The sequence below is a fragment of the Antrostomus carolinensis genome, unplaced genomic scaffold, assembly GCF_000700745.2.
Source record: "Antrostomus carolinensis isolate BGI_N321 unplaced genomic scaffold, ASM70074v2 scaffold36760, whole genome shotgun sequence".
Lineage (NCBI taxonomy): Eukaryota > Metazoa > Chordata > Aves > Caprimulgiformes > Caprimulgidae > Antrostomus > Antrostomus carolinensis.
In genome coordinates this window covers 32,057-53,964 of record NW_010289745.1, presented here as the reverse complement: position 1 = coordinate 53,964, position 21,908 = coordinate 32,057, and the positions used below count along the sequence as shown (strand labels likewise).

At 38.3% G+C, this 21,908-nt stretch overlaps 1 protein-coding gene across 1 annotated transcript in view; it reads left to right on the top strand.

The window, feature by feature from the left end:
- AACS (acetoacetyl-CoA synthetase) overlaps positions 1–21,908 on the top strand; it is a gene marked incomplete at its 5' end in the record, with an annotated part of 40,882 nt that overhangs the window by 4,160 nt on the left and 14,814 nt on the right. Inside the window, 6 exons of the mRNA XM_010171380.2 lie at positions 1,866–1,986; positions 4,857–4,970; positions 13,478–13,575; positions 17,377–17,491; positions 18,048–18,129; positions 18,810–18,957. Of these exons, the coding sequence (XP_010169682.2) occupies positions 1,866–1,986; positions 4,857–4,970; positions 13,478–13,575; positions 17,377–17,491; positions 18,048–18,129; positions 18,810–18,957 (678 nt within the window). The remainder of the gene's footprint in view (positions 1–1,865; positions 1,987–4,856; positions 4,971–13,477; positions 13,576–17,376; positions 17,492–18,047; positions 18,130–18,809; positions 18,958–21,908) is intronic.

Below are 21,908 nucleotides of genomic sequence, written 5' to 3'. Positions count from 1 at the left end.
CTTTCCTCTTTCCAGCCTAGACTGGCTGAGCATTTGTTGGGACTGTATGAAGAGAAAAGTTTGTTGCAAAGCTCTAAATTAGCAGACCTTGAGTTTCTGTTGCTTGCTGAGAAATTCTCTCTAAGGGAGAGATCAGGTTGTGCATATAACAGAGTACCACTGCCCAAGAGACTGGGCTTAACTAGGAGTCATAGGTGTCACCTGAGTAGAAAATAATGGGGCATCAAGTGTGAGTCCAGCACATCATGCTAGTATAGCTCTTGGAAGGAGTCTTCTACTTCAGGAAAACATCAGGCTTTATTGGATCTTGTCCTAGAAAATGCTGAAAACATTGTGCCCATTTTTCTTCAAGCTAAGGAAGACAGTAATGTGGCAGTTTTAACAGTGGCTTCTAATTACTGCACTAATATATGTTGGTATAAAAAAAAAATACCTCTGCAGCCTGAGTTGATAAACTGTAAATGTTATAACTTGGTTCTAGCTAATTGTTATGAGCAGTCTGCTTGAATTCCCATTTTTAGAAAATTAATTTGAAATAAAGTAATACAGCAGAGCACTTCCCCATGAGCTTTAACTTCTCTTATAACAATTAATTTTAGTATTGCCTCCAGTAACACATACACTGCACATCTGAAAGCACAAAACCATTAGGTTTGCTGGAACAGGAGGTATTTTGAGTTCTATCTGGCTTTCAGGAGAGCCTTTTACTTGGTCTGGAAGAATGCTGTCTCTGTAATGTGTGTGCAGTCTGAGAGGGAACTCGAGGGTATAAACTGAAGCTTTCAAACACAGCTATGAAGTAAAGTTTCAATGTAAAGATTACAAGAGACATGTGCTGCTGGGCAGTTGAATCTCTAAATAGTGTGGCATTTTGGGAGGAGTTTATGTACCTTTGTGACTAATGCCAAGGGGCTCTTCACCTATCACTGTTGTTAAAGGTATAGTCTTAACTGACTTATCAAGGGGTAACTTAATATTTTGAAGCTTAATTACTTCAAGATGGGAGAAGTTGTTTCAGCTGAACATATTTTTGTAACTTCTTTTCATTGCATTTTTTAATTCTTTATTTGTTGTAGTCCTAAATGGGGAATTGCTTAACATGGGCTTGTTAGGTTGTTGGACCCTCTTTTTTACAAGGATGGTAGGAATGTGCACTGAGTTTGCAATACAATATTTGTTAGTTGTAGAGGTTAATAGCAGTACTTCCACAGTCTGAATGACTCTGTGGAGTATGTAAATGTTTACTGCAACTTAATCCTAAAAAATGAAGAATTGGAATAAAAAACTTGAACTTTTTAGTTACATTAGATCATACAGTTCACTTAGTTTAGGGTTAATTTGAATTACCATTGTCTAGTTCCTGATGTTGGTCTCTGTACCTTGGGACTCATGCTGGGGACGAATGGGTGCTCACACCTTCCCATGCTTTGATTTGTTTTGGGGGGCGGGGGGAGGCTGGGTATATGGCCTGGTGGAGAGCTGCAATGTGCTGTAGCTTACTCCCTGTTTGGGATGTTCCCAGAGGCAAAACCCCAGCATGGACTGTGGTTTGCACATATTTTGTGGTCTGGATGTTGTCATAGTTTGCCTTGCTTGTGTATTTAAGGCTGGTTGGAAGGTGGAACTGTCAGCAAGGAACTTTTTATAGTTTTGTTATAATAATGTCTTTGCTTGTGACAATTGACAAGTAATTAATCTTTGCAGGTGTGTAATTACAGGATCTAGTGTCTGTTTGCCATCTGTAAGCTGAAATAAATGATTCTTCTCTAATAGTGTGTAAAGCACTTGTAATAAATTAGCTGATTTCTGTACAATGCTCTGAAAAGGAGTTACATTGGTTTTCTAGGAATGTATTTTTTTTTCAGGTGGTTGATACATCCAAAAGTATCGCAGATGTCCCAGAATGGTTTAGAGGCAGCCGTCTGAACTATGCAGAAAATCTTCTGAAGCACAAGGACAATGACAAGATTGCACTGTATGCAGCAAGTAAGAAAGAATTAATGGCTTATCATTATTCTTAGTTCACAGGACTGGGCCTGGAGATATGGAGAGTTCTGAAAAGTCCTTGGCAAACTCAATGAAGTTTTCTTAGCATGTGCTAAACTGCATTAAGGTAGTGGAGATCACGCTCTGTTTAGCACCACTCAATATTTGAGCAGCTATTACTTCACATTTGTCAAACACTTGCCTAAAGCTTGCCTTCAGGAAGCATTTTGGTGCTGTTGCTTGATATTGTCCTGCCCCCCCCTTTCCTATGCCTTTTATTTTAGGAGTACTAAGGACTGTGTGGCACAGGTAGGAATTCACTCTGCTTTTGACAATAGAGAAAGGAAAGACAAGTTACATGCATGGAAAACTTGGAATTTCACTTTTCTGGAATGCTAAGGCTTAGTCTTATTCTTCTGTTATACTAGAGAAGATTTAAGTCTAAATCTGAGTATACTCATAATGAGGGTGGTAATGTTAAGGCAAAGAAGTCCCTTCTTTATACCTTCTGATTTTAGTAACTTTAAAAGATGTTTCTCATCTAATTAGATGGTAACAGCTTCTGTGCAGGTGTGAGTGCTTTCTTAGGGAGTTTTATTCTGAGCTTTCCTTTTGCTGGACCTAATCCTTATCATAAGACTGACCAAGCAGTGATGCTTCTTTATAGCTTAAGAATAAACAATGAGTCTTAGAGCTCATTAGCAGAAAAAAATTATGCAGAACTATGGATTGATTGTGTAGGTGCTAAAAGTCTTAGTTTCTGATTTCTGACACACAAAAAACAGTTTTTGAATTACGTATGTATTACTCCTGTTCTGATAGCTGTTTAAAAACAATATGAGGCAATAGAATTGCCTTCTGTAAAGAAATACTTATCAGCTGCATCTTACTGCTTAGAGGTATTGAAAGAAACATCTCTGATCAGATATATATATATATATATATATATATATATAAAATCAACTACTAGTTCAGAGAGAACAGGGAAAATCTGTAACCCAGTTTTGGTGTAATAAGAATTGATCTGGTAAAGTCTGATAGAAATGACACTTGTAACAGAAAGCTGGCTTCAAAATGGTTAACTGATCACTTTCAAATTTTGAGATAATTAGAAAATCTTTTTAGGTATTATTTAATGGAGAAAAAAAGAATCAATGTAGTTAAGTGTGTCTTGTGCAACAACTGAAAGCCAAAAACTGATGAGTCAACTTTAAATGTCTGCAGAGTTGATGTGATTGATTTGTTAATGTTAAAAGCTAAATATACAACTTCAGGCAAAGTGGAGTTACATACTTACAGTTCAAATTATTGAAGGAATTATTATCAACTTAGTGAATTATTTGGTTTGACATGTGATGACATTGTCCTTGTAGATCTTGTTTCTTGTTAGGAAGTCATAGAGTGTACCAGAGACTCACTGCTTTGTGTTTGTGTGATCACAAGTGATGGTACCAAAAGGAGCAAAATTATTTTCCATTTGAGTACTGTAGCAGTGCTGGAGTGAACACATTTACTTCTCTGCAGTGAATAGACTTCCACCTGCATTTCTGTTCATGACCTTCTGCTGTATTTAATCTTCTTAAGATCTCTTAAGTCAGAGTATTTTTTGTTAACCCCTCAGTGCTGGGTCAGAGTGGTGTTTAGGGAGCCTGTGTCAGGTTTGTGTATTCACTAGAGATGCTCCTGTGGAAGCAGTGTGAGTGTGATAGGGCACAGGAATGGGAATGTAACTTTCCTAAACAATTTCACTTGCCACTGGCTCCCACTGTGAATCTCTTATTTGTGACTCCCTTCTCCTGGATGCTTTAATCGTGGAGCAAGATCAGAATCCTCTTGTCTGTTGTTCTGTGGGAACAGGGAATTTGTCAGCAGTCCCTGCTCAGCTTATCAACTACATGTTACATTGCCTTCTGTGTTGTTTCCCATCACAGCCTGCTCTTTTGTTCCATGTAGGTCTAAATTTACTGGGGTAGAAGTCTAAGAAAGCAAAAGAGTAAAAATACTGTTCCCTGCTTAAGGAAGTCAGACTGATGGTAGCTGTTCTGTAAGGACCTGCTGTACCAGGGCATGCAGTACACTTTTTATTTGCTACATCCTTGGCATATGTGTTTTCATAAGTGCTGGGTACTGGAACCAGGAGAGGCCAAATGGTTTGCAGGAGTTATGTTGAAGAAGTCCAGGAAGGGACCTTTAAGATGACAAACTTTGCCTTTCATAACATTTAGACTTGTTCATTTTGCTTCACCAGTGATTAACAGCTTATGTAACATCTGACATCCAGTACAAAAATGAAAACACCCTGCAGATCTTTTCAGAGATGAATGGAGTCCAGTTTAGTTTATTTGCTTTGTGGTATGTTGGCAAATGCAGATGTTTAAAAAGTACATTGAAAGTCAGACCTTAGTAACTCTATGTACATGATTTTCTAATCAATGGTCACTTGCTGTAATAACACCTAAAGTTGGCACCTTGCTGCTGTTTCATAGACCTTCTGAGAAAACTGAGCAAAAAAGGGAAAATAAGGTTTTTCTTTCCATGTTAGAAAGTAGCCTTGGTTAGTGCAGTCTATTTATCATGAATACTTTGAGAACACACCTTTTGCCAGTGAGTAGTTTGCATTTTTGCAGTTGTATGTTTCTATCCTTAAAAATATCCTAGTGCCTACTGAATGAATACTACTGATTAACACTTGATTCCTATTAAAAGTAAAAGATTGGTGCAGCATAACTTGAAAAGCAAAAATGTAAATATTAGCAGAAACTCTCCTAAAATTGTTTTGTATTTTTTTCCAGAATTAGTTGTTTGTACTGGACTCTACTTATGTTGCAATGTGTAATTTCTGACTGGTTGTTTTAATCTTCTTTCCTCAGAGGAAGGCAAAGAAGAAATCTTGAAAGTTACTTTTGAAGAACTGAGACAAGCTGTAGCTTTGTATGCTGCAGCCATGAGGAAGCTGGGAGTAAAAGTAGGAGACAGAGTTGTGGGTGAGTAACACTTTTTTAAAGGGCAAGAGGTGACATTTTCTTGAAATATGCAAGTGAGCAGTCAAGGTTATAGAAACATGAATATAAAATAGTATATCACAGAAACATTCCATAGAAAAGGCTCCTATGCTGCTATATTTACATTTGTATAAAATGTACTTCTAGAGGGAAGGAACCTGGGTTAGGCTGCAAGTTCTCTAGCACTGGAGGGGGAAGGTAAGTACCTCATTCATAGCTTCACTAAGGTCTGCTCCATACACATTTGGTGGATGCAGAAGTGATGGAGACTTTGCACCTAGCTGAGCCTTGACACACAAGGTCTGGCAGATTCACACAGTGGCAACCTTGGAAATTATGGTTGCAGGTTGATTGTTCTGGTGCCAGCTGGCAATTACTGACCCTACAGCCCCAGGTAACACGGTGCACTGTGAGTTGCAGTTGTTGAGGAATGGACTTGTACTGCCTTCTGCCATCAGTGCTTTAGGGAGTAGTGTCTTCCAGAATGGTGGTAGTGAACAGCTGATGAGCAGGAACTTTTTAAGTCATATCAAAGCAGAGGTCAGTAGTTAGAACCCTGTGATCCTTTCAGTAACATTTCCTGTCATAAGACTGTTATGCAGATTATTCTATATAAGCAGTTCTTTGTCCTGTGAACAGCTTGTACAGTATCCAGTCCAGGCACAGAAAGGAGTTACTCAGGCTGGTCTCAGTCTATTTCTAAATTGCTGGTTTTGATCTTCCAGCTGAGCAGCTTCATCTCTGTACTTCGTGTGCTCTATAACATACACTCTTTAGCTTTGTCATTGTGGTGCAAGTCAGAACTTGCAATATCCTTGAAGCTCCTTGACTCCTATCTGATATTTCTGCTGATGTGTGGATCTATCTTACTACTGGAATCATATGTTCTTTGAGCAATACTTGGCCATTATCCTAAGTGTGTGTAAATTGGTATATGATGCAAACCCGAAGTGATGAAATTATTTGATTTGTTTTCTGCATGTTACAAACAAGAGCTCAAACTTGTCTTCAAAAATGTTATTTTTTTATTAAACCCACAAATATGACCTGCAAATGTAAAATATACTCAAGAGAGCTCATACTTCATGCGTATGGTATGAGTATTCTATGGAACTGGTAACTGAACATTTAATTATCACAGCTGGTGGCTTGTTTTTTAAATAGAATTAGAGCTAAATCTGTAATTGGGTATGAACCATCCAGTGAAGTCAAGAAGGCTTGTTTGAATGAAGACTAAGTTAAGGTGCTTTAACTCTGTCTCCATTTTCAATCTTAATGCTGTCACATTCAGATTTGACAGCTTGTTGAGCAGCAACAGCTTCTGAAACCAAACTGATGAAGAGGAAAACTTAAACTCCACAGTTTGAATATTTAGAACTGAAGTGTAGTGTTTCTTATACCTGTTCTCTGTGCATACATCAGATAGTAAAAGTGAATTGTGTGTATTTTAAAAAGTTGCCCCAAAGACACTGGCAGAATAATAATCTAACTATGTGTAACTGAAAACTTGGACATCCTGAAACCAGAGTCCTACTCAGGTTTTTGTTCACACCTTTGAATACTTTCTGTAGATGTCGTTTGTCATCATGAAGCACAATGAATGCACTCTTTTTTTGACTTTTGCAATGGAATTTCTGCTGATGTGTACAAAACAGACCCAAATGCTCTGTGTTGTAGACTCCTTGTGGGCTTTTAATACACTATTCCTTATTGTTTTGTAAGTAAGTGAAAAGTCATAACAAGGCTCAAACACTTCTTCCATGTGTATTGCTGGTTATGTTAAACTGAAGGATTACATCTCATGCATAAGTGCCAAGAAGGTCTCTCTGTACCAGTTTCAGATCCCATAACATGATGAAATGTGTGGGGAAGTGATTGACAATGCAGAAGAGTAATTGCTGGGTATGTTTTCATATTTTGTGTGAATGAAAACTGTGTGTGTGGACACACTATGATGGGGAGGACAGCAGCTGTGAATTTGAGTAGCAACAGCTGTAGCTTTGGTGTGTTCCTCTGAGTAGGAACTGCTGCTCTCCTAATTCTCAGGTTAAAGTCTATATTTTTGACTACACATTGATGCCTGATGCTAAATGAGAGGTTTTTAATCTCTGGGAAGAAAATAGTGCTCACTAGGTCAACAAATGTAATACTAATTTTTAAGTATGATCAGGTGCAGCCACATTTAATGGGGGCATTCATTTTGAATAAAAATTAATGAATTTTACCTACCTGAGATTGTTTTGTCTTTTGAGGTACAAATTAAAGTCCTGTTTCCAGCCTGGTTGTTACTGCTAGAACTCTTCTAATCAAAACCAATTAGAAATAATATGTTTGGGAAAAGAAGACAACATAATGCTGTCATTTTGTGCTCATCTTTGAGCAGTTCTCAGTAAGGTATACTGTTCAGGGAAAATGTGCTCTGCAGCTGCAGAGAACATGCTATTGAAATACAGTTGTAGTCAGTGGTGCTAATTTTATTATCATTAAAATTTTAGTAACAGCCCCTTCTAGTTAATGACAACCTTTTGCTTAAGTACAACTGACTCTTGAGCCTTGTTTGCTTTGGCAGCTGGCTCACCTCTTTACTTATTTAAATGAAAAAGCATAGTTGATACTTAAAAAAAAAAGTTGTATGAATAAAACAGTATGCTTTAGATACTGCTTATTTCTATGTATACAGGCTTTTTACATGCTTGCAGACAGTCATAATTCCAAGTTTCTGTTCAAAATTCATATTTAATGTTAGGGCTTCCTTCCACAGAAAGGGTAGGATTTTAATTGTGCACTTTGTCCTGTTCTTGGGAGAGAAAATGTACATGTTAACTCCAATGGGAAGGCTGGGAGGATTTTTAGAGATTTCAGGAGGAGGCACAAATTGCAGACTCTGCCTATCTGCTGGTGTTACTGTTGCTAAAAACCAACCAACCAAAACCACATACACCCTAACAAGAAAAATACATTGAAAATAAAATGAAAACCACTATTTAGATCCCAGCTGCCTCCATCTCTGGAGTTAAGCTCCCTTTGTGTGAGTAAGCTGCAGCTCTGTTTTTTCCCCTTGGCCTTTTTGTGCATTTCCTGAGCAAAAGTTTCCTGTTTGGCACTTCCACAGCAGACACTTTTCTGCCCAGCTGCTGTAGGTACCAAGTGTTGGTGCTGAGCCCCTTGCACATTTCAATAGCTTAAGCATGTCTTTATGAGCAGTTATAGGTTATTTGTGGGAGCAGACTTGCATTGTTCTTGGAGTCCCTGCCAAGCCCTTTACTTTTGATAACAGAAAAGATTAATGAGTCTTGGCCACCTCTTTGTTTCTTTAAAATCATGGTACATTTTTTACATGGTACATTTTTGGGCTCAGGTAGACCTTTTTAAATTATCCAGAGTCTTTACATGCTTTTTAATTCTGGACAACTTCTCACATCCTACTTTTTCCCACTCTGGCCTCTTACCCTGGCTGGTGAAAGACACTTTTCCTTGTAATCTTCAGTCAGATGAACCCGTGTCAGCTCCCATCAGTTGAGTTGTTATGCAGTTCCCCCTCCATCCCTTCCCCTGGTGCCCCCACTCCTAGACTCCTGACTGTCAGATTGCTTTGCCTTGGGCAGCAGCCCACATCTAGGGAGAGCTTCCCTGTAGAAAGAAATATGATGGGATTTTAACAACAATCCAGCTACTTAGATAGATATATATTTTTAAATTGTCTCTCAACTTCTTTCATACACTTCTAACCTATGCCAGAGGATACTGACAGTCCTTGGAAGAGCTAAGCTGTAACCTCACAGTGAGAGGTTGAGGCTGCAGGCTTTTTTCCAAATCCCAAATTGAAATGGGGAGAGATGTTAAGTGTTGGATGGGAAAATTTGAGTCATACACCCACTTGTAGTATCAAAGATCAGGTTCTCCAAAGCTTGCCAAAAATCTACTGGGACCTAATTTCTTCCAAAATTTATAGCAGGTGACAGAAGGAAGGGTGATTCTTCATGTGGTATATAGCAGTAATACAGGGCATGCTTTTACTGCTTCTGGAAAATCAGCTTTTAAATAGAAGGGAGATATTTTGTTATAGTTGCCTAACACCTAGTCAGCCTGCCAGGTTCTGATGCCCTTTGTTGCCACTTTCTCTTAAAATCACTTAAAATCTTGAGCTGTTAGAATTATACACAAGACTGTTAACATTGTGAATTTAATCTCCATGCTTTACTGCCTCTGGGACAAGACTACTTTAACTTTTAATTACACTTAACATATCCCCTAGTTTGTTCAATACAATGGATGGTTGCATCATGACAGTCATAGTATGTTGAAGTTGGAGGTGGGTGAATGTGGGTGGAGAAGCAGTGATGTGAGCATTCTCTCAGCTTGATTTCATCCTTGTCTTCTCTTTCCATCACTAAGGAGAGAGTGCTTAATAGTAAACACAACTGAAGCAGGTGTATGGGGAACCATATCTCTTTTTCTAAAGATGTCTTGCAGTGCTGTCTGGTGCTTGAATAGTTGGAAGAAACAGATACAATACCTAATGCAAGTTACACAAATCAACATGTGAATAATTACTTGTGGTCTCCCACTGGCCATCTGTTTTAGCAGGAATAAAATAAAACTGAGAGTATCTGTGTTTTTCATCTCTGGATAGGTTGTTTCTATTAAATCCCTGTAGCCAGCTTTGTGCTCTTACAAGTCAGCAGTTAAAAACAAACTAATCTTCCCCATGTGTGCACACAAAAAAATCCTAAACAAAACATCAATGAATTACATTGTTTAAAGCTGGTATTTTATCTATAGTCACTGTATTAGCCCTAGTTGCTTACGTGGATTTTAAAGCTAGCTTTGTAAGAAGATTAGCATGTTACTAATAGTCTCAGGCCACAGTAATGTGAGGTAGGATGACCACTTTGAAGTCCTACAGGAGTATGAAATGCTTTTATTAACATCAAAAAGAGAAACTGGAAGTCTGGTCTTTGAATTGGCTCTTCTGTTTGAGAGCTGGTATCGATCAATAGCATAAGCCATTGAGAGGATATTTCTGCTGCAGCTCCCTACTTTCCTTCCTCCTGATGTATTCTTTTAAGGCTCAAACTAAATCTTTGATACAGGGTCCAAGTTTGGGGTTGTTTTTCTTCTTTTTTTTTTTTTTTATTCCAGTGACTACAAATGTTTGGACACCTCTGTTTCTGAGTACACATTTAGCCTACTTAATGAAGGCATTAGATGCTTGCAGGGAATGTGTTCTTACCACTCTGAGAAATTAGATTTTTTTGACATAGTTTCCAGCATGATTATACCAGAAATCTTTGGACTACAGCTTTTACCTACTCAGTTGATAAATACTGTAGCATAAATGAACAAATCTAAATTTAATCTCAGGATTTGCTAGATTAAGTAAATAGCAAGTGACAGAAAATGCTGTCCTGAGCTGATCAACCTGTAAGTGCCTCTTAAAAATCCATATTGTGCTTTTAATGTATCCCTTGTCTTGTTTAGAGATTGGTCTCAGGTGTTATGTCAAAGTAAAGCTTTTATCTCTTTGTCCTCATGGAGATTTTTCTGCATACTTATGAGTTGGGCAGAATGCTGCTAGAACCCTTGGTGTGGCATACTATGAATTCCTAGTTGCTTGGTTCCCAGCTTCTGCATTTGCAGTCCTCTGTCCTGCTTTCCAGTTCCAAGAGGGTGTGAAGGTCCTCCTCTTTCTAGTAACAGAAGGTAGTTTCCACCCTTCTTACCAGTTTCAAGAAAGGGGTAAATTAAGATGCAGAGATAGAAAAGTACCTTCTGTTGACTTTACCCGCATTGACACATACTAGTTTCAGTCCTTAGCTGAAGTGTTGTATCAATGAATGTAGAAACTCTAGTTAAATATATGAACAAACATGATGAATATTTAAATCAGCTGTGCTGCTATTCTTCTGTAGTACAGGGTTTCTGTACGTAGGTTACTGCTCTGTGACCCCTGATGTGAATACAACTGAAAAAATAGTATTTTTCATCCTCTTTGTCAGCAACATTCCTGTTTACCAAGTTTTAGACACTTATGACCTGTGTCAGCCTACTGAATGCTTTGGGGAGCCAGTTGATATCTTAAGGGCCACAGTCAAATGCAGGGAGTTTTACACACATGGCAGTTGCTGTAACTGGTTTGAGAAAGGGAGAAATAATTTTTATTTCTGAAAATGCAGTTTTAATCTGAAAGCCTGACAGGAGAAGTAGTTTGTTTTATTTAGAGTTGGGAGCTATTGAGAGAAAAGCAACGTGAGTTCTTCCTTTGCTGTGTTTGGAGGATCTCTTTCCAGAATAGAACCACACTTTTATTCATACCTGGTGTTGGGGACTAGGACAAGTACATGAAAATCCCAGTGAGCAAGCAGGCTGGCTGCCTGTGATCGTCAGGTAGTGATATGGAAATGCAGAGTAAATGCATGTTTTATCTCTTTTGGCTGGTATCCTCTAAAACTCAAGCACCACCTCAAAGCCAACTGCCAGATAAAAGTAATGATTTAATTGTCTATTTCTCAGTAATAAGCAGAGACTTGTGTTCTTGCCTTGAGGGCTTTTGTAGGAGTGATGAAAAGAACTTGATTATAATGGAACTGCTGCTTGTAAGCTATGGCAAGGTAATAACTGCTCCAAAGCATGAAGAAATGTCTTTCAGTTTTCATTGCAATCTGCCTCCTGGATAGTCCCATCCAAAAAATGCTCAGTGGAAATATTTGGCATCAATTAAAAAAGAACTGCTTCCATCACACAAAAATGACATTTCAGTCTGTTCTGGTTCCTATATTTCAAATTATTGTTTAAGGAGGAAGATTTCTCTTAAAAAGAAAAATCAGTAACATTTTGGGATACTGTACCTTGCATCATAAAGCTTGACCCTAAGGGGAAAATAGCAAAATAAATAATGCCTTTATGGGCTTGGGGCTTTGGTGCACTTTATCTACTTAAGAGCTTCACTGAACAAAACACCAGAACCTGCAGGCAGTTCCAGGGAGTCATTTGTATCTTAACATGGTATGAGATTTTTTCACAGTTGTGTTTTTTTTTTCTCCAGAAATTGTTGGGCTTAAGTCATAATGCTGTTTTCAAAGTTGCTGTTCCCAAAAGCACAGGAGCTTACAGATTAACTAAACTGGTCAAGATGCTTTAAGAAACTGATTTCACTGATTTTTTGAATTGTAAAGAAAAATCTCAGTTTAAATTATGACTTGCTTTTAAAGTCTACTGTTTACAGAGTTGAAAAAGGATAGGTTTTTTCCCAAGCTCTGTAGGTAAACTGTCAAAAATCAAGCTCAGTACCCTTGTACTTGATAAAGTTAACATAGCAGAAATTGCTCCCAAGGTCTATGATCTTAGTTCCTGTCCTGAAAAGTACATCCATAAATAGCTTTCTTTGAACAGTGCCTAGCACTAGTGAGTTTTTACAGTCTGGTAGATATTTATGGAGCACCTGCGACTTGCACTGCAGCCCAGCACCTGTCAGTGCTCACCACTCTTGTTAGATGGGTTAGAAAGCATTTTTATTGCAATTTAAGTTTGCTTTCAAGCACTGAATTCTAATTAAATGTCCTAATTAGGCCTGTTGTGTGCCTTTTTCTTTTAAGTACTTGGACATCTTCTTGGTTGCTTAAGAAGGGTGATCTGAAACTCCAGATCTTTGATCAACTTTAGTGTAGTTTGTGAATTTCAGTTCCATGTTTTTATTTGTGGGTGGAATTCTGATCAGTTGAGAGTATCTCAGCCACCCAGCACCCTCTGGAATTGCTCATATTGAGGGCATTGAAAAATTTAACTTTCTTGACATTAATTTCTTCTGTATGCCTTGATAAATTGAATTTACATTTTGAAATCTTGCTGCAAGCTAATGAGAGTAACCTGAAGAGCTACATTTGTGTGGAAATGTTCCAGGGCTCGTCCAACTGTATTATTCCCTTCTCAGCTGAGACACTGGTTTTGCTTGTTTGATTTTAAGATTCTGACAGTATGTACCAGATAATGTTTGGCTTTGTAAAGCTGAATCTCTACTTTTGAGCTGAGTATTTATAATCTTTCCTTCCAGATACTCATTCATGTCTAATGGCTGCTTCTGCAGGCTTCTTCTGATCCCTTGCATGGTGCTGTTTTCTTAGTCTCCATGTATCCTATTCAATCCACAAACTTAAATCCACAAATTTACTCTCTCTTCCAGTTCTTTTCAGCTGCCCTATTATCCTGGAAGTCTCTCTAATTAAGAAGAAACAATTTGTAAATTGAGAGTAACCTTGTAGATATAAAACCTGATACAACTATTTTTATAAATGGAATTATTTCTAATTCACTGTGTACCTGATTTGACTTCGAAGGAGGACATTATAATTGTGTGGAGAACTTCAAAGGATGTTTCAGTCTAGGATTTTTTTAAATCTGTTTAAACTGGCTAGTATATATGTTATATTTACTGTAAGAATTCATATTTTTTTAGTTTTCTTCCATCTCTAACCATTCAAATTCTGCTGTAGGTTACTTACCAAACAGCATTCATGCGGTGGAAGCTATGCTGGCTGCTGCAAGTATTGGTGCTATCTGGAGTTCAACATCACCAGACTTTGGCATTAATGTGAGTAGCCTTATTATTGTGTGTTGCAGAAAAGCTATCGTTGCGTTTCACACAGGTGTGAAGGTGATAAATTAAAGCTGCAGGTGGATTCTGTTCACTTGAGCCTTACTGCCACCTCCTGGCACAGCCCAGTAAACCAGATTGTTTTCTGGCTGCCACAAGCTGAATGCAAATCCATACTTTCAGTTGTCAGGAATGACTTTTAGCATAGTAATTTGAGTATCTTTAGCTAACTCGGTATTGGGATATTTTCAGGCAGAATCCAGAGTCTTGGTGAGCTTTTATTATATTAAATGTGCAGCAGTGCAATGTAGTTATCTGGGGCTTGGCCCTTCCTTCCCAAATCTTTCTCTAGGCTGGTTAGCTACACTTCAGTTTCTTCGCCCAAGTCCCTTCCTCTGCCTCCTATGTGGGTAAACTGAGCAACACCCCCCTTGGGCTTTTCCAGAGAGCTTTGTTTGCCAACAAGGTGAGCATTTTCAAGCTAATGTCATTAACCTGCTTAACTCTTTTTAGTGTAGGAATTAAAATTTTTTTACTATAAAATACAGTAAAAACTGTCATGATATCCAAACAGACATAACAAGTGTGCCCTGAAAGCTTTGGGAATATGTTCTGCTTTCTTTGGAAAGTCTTTATCACACATTATAGGCAGCAATAGATACAAATCACTTCTAAAATGGAGTGTTGAATCTTTCTTCTGTCTAAAAGTTTACATGAAAGCATTTGGAGAATGTACTGTTTGTGCACTGCAGAACACAGAAAATACCAAAGTTTTTGGGTAACATACACCCTCAGTCTCAGTGTTTAACCCCAGTAGCTGGTTGAATGTGTGTAACTGTCATCTCTGGAGTAGCACTGGAGGGCAGCAGCATTCCACTCTTTTACACTTGAGGTTGTATCATTGGGGGAAAAAATGATTTAAAAATCATTACAACATATAATGATCAATCTGTTCTACAAATATTTTCTGCTTGCTCAGAAAATGACAGTATGGAGGATTTTCTTTGCAGTGTGATTTGATCTCTCATCTAGGGTGAGATTGTTCATTTTGCTTGCTTTACAGAGTACTGGTATAGTTTCTGTCCATGTTGATGTGCTGGGTTTTTATTTAGTTTTTGTGATAGTTTTTTAATGAAACTTAGCCTTGGAGCAGCAGTGCCATGGATACCATTTATTCTCCTTTGGCTTGGAAGCAGGTGTTGGCATGAATTCAAACCCTAACATCTTGAGGGAGATAAGCAGAGGTCCTGAGGGGTATCTTCCTTCTGTGCAGTAGCATTAGTCCTGTTAATGTAAAGGAAGATTTTGTTTGTGTTTTGGGCAATTGTGTAGCATTTTCAGCATTTCAAATCCAATTGTGTATATATGTTTTGTGAAGCTTAGAAATGTCACTTTTCAGAACTGCCTACACATGCAGGCTCTGAATGCCATACATCCACAGACTTCCCAAGTGTTGAGGAAGTCTGCTTTCAGAGAACCAGAGAGCTCCCTCCCACACAGAATGCCACCCTTGGCAGCTTTTGCTTCATTGCTGTAGTCCCTGTTATCCATTTATGTTTATTAATAGGAAAGTGGTTCTTCAGGGCCTGTGCTTAAGAAACTGTTAGATGTTTAAGTTTAGAGAGGCTCTGCTCTTAGAACTGTAGGAGATGTTTGGTGAGCCCCTAGCAGAGTCAGTGCAACTCCATTCGTGGGGCCCTGCACAGTTTTTAGTACTGGATTTGAGGCTTATAGACTAGAATGAGCCATATCTGGTATACCTGAGCTTTTCATGAGAGCAGTTCTTTGCTGAGCCATCTGGTTGGATTAAAGTTCCAGTGTAACGATTACATGTTCCATCTGCTTGTCTTGCCTTTGTATCATACCAGGCTGCCCTGTGGGATTTGATCCTGCTAATGAATCCAGCTGGGTGTGTTAGCAGGATTATTAAGACCCTGAGAATTGTAGTCATCTCTGTGATTCACACTTCTCAAGGTTTGATTCTTCTGTTAGAGTACCCTTAGTTCACTCATTAGTACTCATTTTTAAACATCAGGCACTGTGGATATGGGGTATGTGTGCTCTGTGCTCAGCAGGAGTGTGTATATTCACACTAATAAATATATACACACACATGCTGTATGTAATTATGCTACTTGGTCTAATCTTTGAAAGTGGTACGAAGAAGTGGTATGATAACATATTTCTGAAAGAAAATTTCCTGCTTTCTTATTCCCTTAGAGTAATTTTAATATATTAATTAAATCTCCATCTCTGCAGTTTGTTAGCAAATGTATTAGAGGCTTCTTGAAAACCTCTTCTGCCACCTAAACAGATTCTGGTGATTTTTTTAAAACTAATTTATAAAATTAGAGGTCAGTGTATTGTCACTGTGTCTTCTTAAGATGTGAACAAGGAAAGGAAATGCATCTTTAGGGGATAGGAGAGGCAGCTGTTAAGTGACACATTCAGCAGAGACAGTTGCATATTTATATTTAGTCATATCCCTGTACCTTACCTGTGGTGTTCAGTGAGCTTTCCTAAAAAGACAACATGGAGAAGTTCTCAGGACAGGACCTCTATACTTCTGCTGAAGGCTTTCTTACAACCCTGACCAGCCCAGCTTGGAAAGGAGGAGTTTATAGAGATTAGTTGATTGTGATGTTTTTGGATTGGTCATTTGATTTGGTAATAATTTATCTGTCTGACCATTTGGCTGCCAAGTAAAGGACAAAGCAGGAGACAAAAAAATAGAGAATGCTCAGAAGAATAAGCACGACTGAAGTCTGATTTTTGGAGCATGATTTAGGAGATTTTCTTGAACAGTTAGCTGACAATTTTACAGTACTGAGTAATTCTGTAGTTCTTAATGTTTCAAGTAATTTAGCTAGAGAGGGATGAACATTAGTGTGTGCTGAGAGCTTCTGCTAAAGTGATTTGCTTCTTGCTGTTGAATACAAAAAGATCATTTCTGGTAGGCTGCTGCATGCAGTGAACCTGACAAAAAAAAAAAAAAGGCCAGAAGGATTTTTCTCTCAAATGTGATAATAGCTGTGGTAAATTCTTGAAAACAGTGTAAACTGGAGGAGGCACCTGAAAACTTAGCATTTGAATGTGTCCTGCCCCAGAGGTTCTAAAGGAGCTGTGGTGCTTTTTTGTTGGTAGTATGTATGTATGTGTGTTTTCAATACCTAGCTGGTCTGGTAAAAATGAGTGGTAGTTTCCTTTGTTAATTGTAGCTGAACAAAGCTGCTAGTTCATGTGGAGTGCCACCTTGCTGTCTGATAAATGCATCTTTCAGAAGACCAGTGTTTTTTAGTTTTCCCCTGTGCAGACTACCAAACTACTGGTACATTGTCAAACAGCATTGGGGGCAGTTTACGAGGAGTTTATCTCCATTTGCCTGCAGATGCAGAGAGGAGTCTTGTGGGCCTGAAAGTAAATTGAGGGCCTCACTCCTGCTCACATCAGTTAAGCACTTACCCTCTTTAGATGAGTTTGTAAGTCTGATTCTCAAGGTGAATTTTTACCTACTTAGATGGCTTTGAACTTGATCCTTCAGTGGATGATACTCTGTGATCTGTGGTGATTTAATCTTTGTTATTGGTTGATTTGGGGCTCATGAAATAGATTGTTACAAACCTATTGTGCTTTGAAGATCTTGGGTGAGTGAAAGACAACCAGGCAGTCTTTTAACAATTCTGCTAATTCCTGTCCTTTTTCCTTGCTTGCATTGAGATTTGCATTTAGCATCCAGTGGGTTTTCCTACTGTAGCAATTAACTTAATTTTTTATCTTGTTTTTTCTCTTTGTACCTAGGGTGTACTGGACAGATTTTCCCAAATTCAGCCTAAGCTCATCTTCTCCGTTGAAGCTGTTATATACAATGGCAAAGAACATAACCACTTGGAAAAGCTGCTTAGTGTGGTGAAAGGTATTTTGCTGCTTGCCTTCTAGTCTTAGTTACACTGTAGTTCTGTGAGCACTCAGCCTGCACTGCCACTAAAACTGACACTTCTGACTGCTTCTTGTTTTCCATCCTCCTTTACAGTATCTCTGCAGCCCCTTAGAATTTCAGAACTGTTTTCAGTAAGAACTAAGCAGTTTTCTGTGCAATTCTAACAGTCTTTTGCTAGCTTAGCTTAAATACATCATCATAAATTAGTCAGCAGTATAAATGGGGGAACAGGGACTGATAATTTTTTAAGCCCCAGTGAAGTGTTGCCAAAGACAAATGAGGAGGTATTGCAGCACTAAAGCTTGCTGATTTACACATGTATTTTTAAAAGGCTGTCAATATTGAGGAAGCTGTATCTTGGGTAACAATTTAGTCTTGGAGTTTTTTAACATTTAAAACTATATCCAATACTTGGTGCATCAGAATTATTTCTGTTACTTAGTGCATTTTGCTGTCTGATCTAATCAGATAGAAAGGACCTTCGATTTATGTTACTGAATGTAGGAAATAATTTTTTCCTTCTTTCTTCCAGGGCTTCCAGACATTAAAAAAGTGGTGGTGATTCCATATGTCTCCTCAAGAGAAACCATAGATATTTCTAAGATTCCAAACAGGTAATGGGAGCTTTTGAACTGTGACTGCCCTAATTTGGGGAAGAGAAGGATGCTGATGGCTATTGAAACTGCCTGACCTCTGGAACTTGCAAAAGCTAGGATTTAGCCAGATTTCTTAATAAGGGTCCAGCTTCATACTGGAAAAAGTAGTAATATGTTGCTGCAGATGTTTTGCTTCTCCAAAGCCATTGTTGATATTAATAGTTCTCAAAGGCAAAATTCAATACAATATAGCAGGGAGAAGAAAGTGGCTTCCAGAAATTAACAATTAATAATTGAAGTGACATTTTTAGAGAACTTCTTTTGCCTATTTACTGATCTGGATTTCATATGTTAGATACCTTTTGGAAATGATTGAGTTTCAGGTTTAGTGTTGAGGGTCAGATTGTTCCAGTCTGCTTTGAGCTGTTAAGGCTGGCAGCTGATCATAGGTGCAGATTTATTGCCTTGATTTTGTTGTGCTACACCTCAATATTATACTAATATTTTATTTTATAACAGAAAAATGAAACAAAATAATGAGCAATTCAAAGAGATTAGGAATAAAAATAATATATATAGTCTGAGTATATTGTTTATTGTAAAATAACTGTTAGATACAGAGGTAATCTTATCTGGGCTGGGGTAATGCTTTAAAAAAAAATAAATTGAAATATTCCTTTTTTTCTCCTCTTATGCAGTGTCTTTTTAGAAGACTTCCTTGCTACTGGGAAAGGAGATCAGGCCCCACAGCTGGAGTTTGAACAGCTGCCTTTCAGTCATCCCCTCTTTATCATGTATTCATCAGGCACTACAGGAGCACCAAAATGCATGGTTCATTCAGCAGGGGTATGTCTCCCCTCCCAGAGCTGCACGATCTATATTTAACTACCTGGGTCACATTTTTCCTTTAACAGTATAATATCATAATGTACTTCAGGGAAGAATTGATTGCTGACAGTTTTTTCAGTACATTGCAATGAAACTTTCTATTTGTAAGTGACTGTTTGAAAGCAAATATGGATTAATAAGAATATAAAATAATTAAGTTTAGAGATCTGCATGGAGACCTGTCAGATGTTTCGTCTGTTTCCTGGGAGCAAGTGTCTGTCACAAAAGCATGAATAGAACTGGCCCAACTGATACCTGTAGAAGAAAGGCCAAAAAGCTTAAATTGGGTGCTTGCAACTGATTTTTGGACAGTCAAGTTGAGGCCCATAAAGAACTTGAAGTTTTTATTATCTAGAATTTTTTTAACCTTAGACTTTATTCCCTATGTTTATCAGTTCAGAGCATGTTGTCCTCATCAATCTCTTCATAAGGAAGGAAGCCAGAAGGTTAGCTATCTCTTTGGGTGTAGGTTTTGCTTTGTATGAAAGCTTTGCTTTAGGCAGCATCTTGTTGTGACTAAGGATATGCACAGTGTTCCTGCCAAAATCACCTGTGCTGATATGCTTTCCATTTACTATTCATGTTCTGCAGGTTGTTTTAGGCAACTTTTTAGAGTTCAGGAAGTGACTTCAGCAGTCACAGTGTTGAAACTTTAACTCTGGCATTAGTGTAGTCCTTAATAAAACACTGGGCTTTTTCCCCTTGAGGCAGGCAGAATGTGTTGTCTGGCACATTTGTAGGAACTTGTATAAATTAAACTGCAGAATTGTGTGTTGTTTCTGCTGTTTGCTCTGAAAGTCAGAATGAGCATCTTGTGAGACTGACTGTAGAGTTGCCCAGGTAGCCTGAGGCCAGGAGCACTTTGTTATGTCCACAGTGTGTATGTTCTTGCCTGTCTTTGGTGGCAAAGACTGGAGGATTTGCCCACAGACAAATCTATGCTGCCTGTAAACGCTCTGGTTTATATGTTATCAATAGGAGATCATACCAGGCAGAATGTGACATATAAAATGACCCCTTTGGGACACAAATCCTATGTTTGTGAACAAGAAAGAATGTGTATTTTGAAACTGACAGCTGTTTTGAAGCTGTGCTGGCTTTAGACTGATTAAGAACTTCCAAAGATGGGTTAGAAAAAACCAGGACAGGTGTTTTGTTCAGTGATGCATGATAAACAGTAGGGAGAAGAAAAACAGATGTAGATCAGACAATAAGACTTTTTATCTGTTCCAAAGTTCCTTCTCTTCCCATGTTATCTGTATGGCTGCTTAGTTTGCCCTTAGTCTCATGCCTCTGCTCTCCATCTGTATCATCTTCTCAGTTCATACAGAATTACCTTAGAGTTCAGGTACAGACTACTTCTCCTTGCTGGGGAGAAGAGAATATGATGGTTTGTTGAATAGGATGTTATTTATGAGGATTCTATGTTCCCACTGAGCAGCTTTGTAGTTCCTGTGTTGCAGAGTGATTTTTTTTTTTTTTTTTTTTCCTTAAATTCTGGTGCTTACACCTCTGGCCTCTAAAAGCAAATTATTGCATTAGAGGCTTCCTTGCTTTGCATGCTTTGTATGTGTCAGTTTGAATAGGGCCTACAGTAAGATCCATGCAAAGAAATTCTTAGATGTCTTCTGCACACTTGATTGAGTTCCTCTGTTCTTGGCTTAATCTTGTTTCCACTGTAATTGGAGGATTCTCATTGATGTAAACAGAAGCAGAATTAACCCATGGTTTTTGTCTCATTTCTCAGCCTCAGTTTGGTTTTGCTAGTTTAAAAACATGAAGTGATGACATTTCAGTAAACACATTTTAATTATTGCTTATTTGCAGTGTGCTTCAGCGCTGCTTTGTTACTGTATTGATCTTATAGATGCTAATAGGCAGCTTACTTTATATTCACAATTCAGTTTATCTAATTCTGTGGTATGTTTCTGGTCTGTTTTCTCTGCATATAGCCTGTTTTCTTGACACACAGTGAAACAGCATATGTAAATAATGAAAATGAAGCCAGACTGTGGAAGACTTTTAAAAGTAGTGCCTCAGAATGTAAGATTTTCCTGGTCTTGGAAGCAAAGCTGTATTCTACTTATCAACTGGGTGTGCTACAGAAAGACATTTGGAGAGTTCTTCTTAATTCTTGAAAACTATTAGTGAATAATTGTTATTCTGAAGCCTTAAAAATGTTGGTTCTGCTTCTTACCCCATTCATACAGGCCCCATTTCAGTAGTTCTATATTCCCAACTAGCTAAGGAGAGAATTTTTTTTTGGTAAAATCCTAATCAGTTCATTTCTATCCATCTTGAGGGCTTGCAAGACACGGGTTTAACTAGCTGTGCTGCTCCAAACTTCTTGTGTAGCTGGAGGCAATTGCTCTGAGGATTTTTCATGCTTGGACTCTCTGAATGCTGTACAGAGAACGCTGCTGGTTTGAGACTGGGGCCAGCAGCCGTGAGTAGCTGCTCTCTCAGCTACACAACCGCTTAGCACTGGTCCCTGATGTGCTGATAGTGTGGCCCAGGAGCAGCAGTGCCTTACTGATTTATTTTGGTACTGCAGATGCTCAGCACTTTGTCAGCTGTATGTTAAACCCAATGAAGACAAGCAGACCAATAAGTTCTTATCAGCTGCCAGATCTGTGTCATAAAATGCTAAATGCTTAGGATTTATTTTGAGGGTCATACAAGTCCTATAAATAAACAAGTCCTATAAATAAACTTGAGAGAGCATCTTGGGCTGTAAGCTCTTTAGAACAGCTATGCCTTCTACCATAATACCTCTGTTTCTAGACTGAGAGTTAACAGATTTTGCAGGAGAAGAGTTCATGGCTTCCACCTGAAGTAATTGTTAAAATTTCCTTTTGAGTCTAAAACTGTGAAATAGCAACAACTAAATGGAGGAAAAAGAAAGCCAA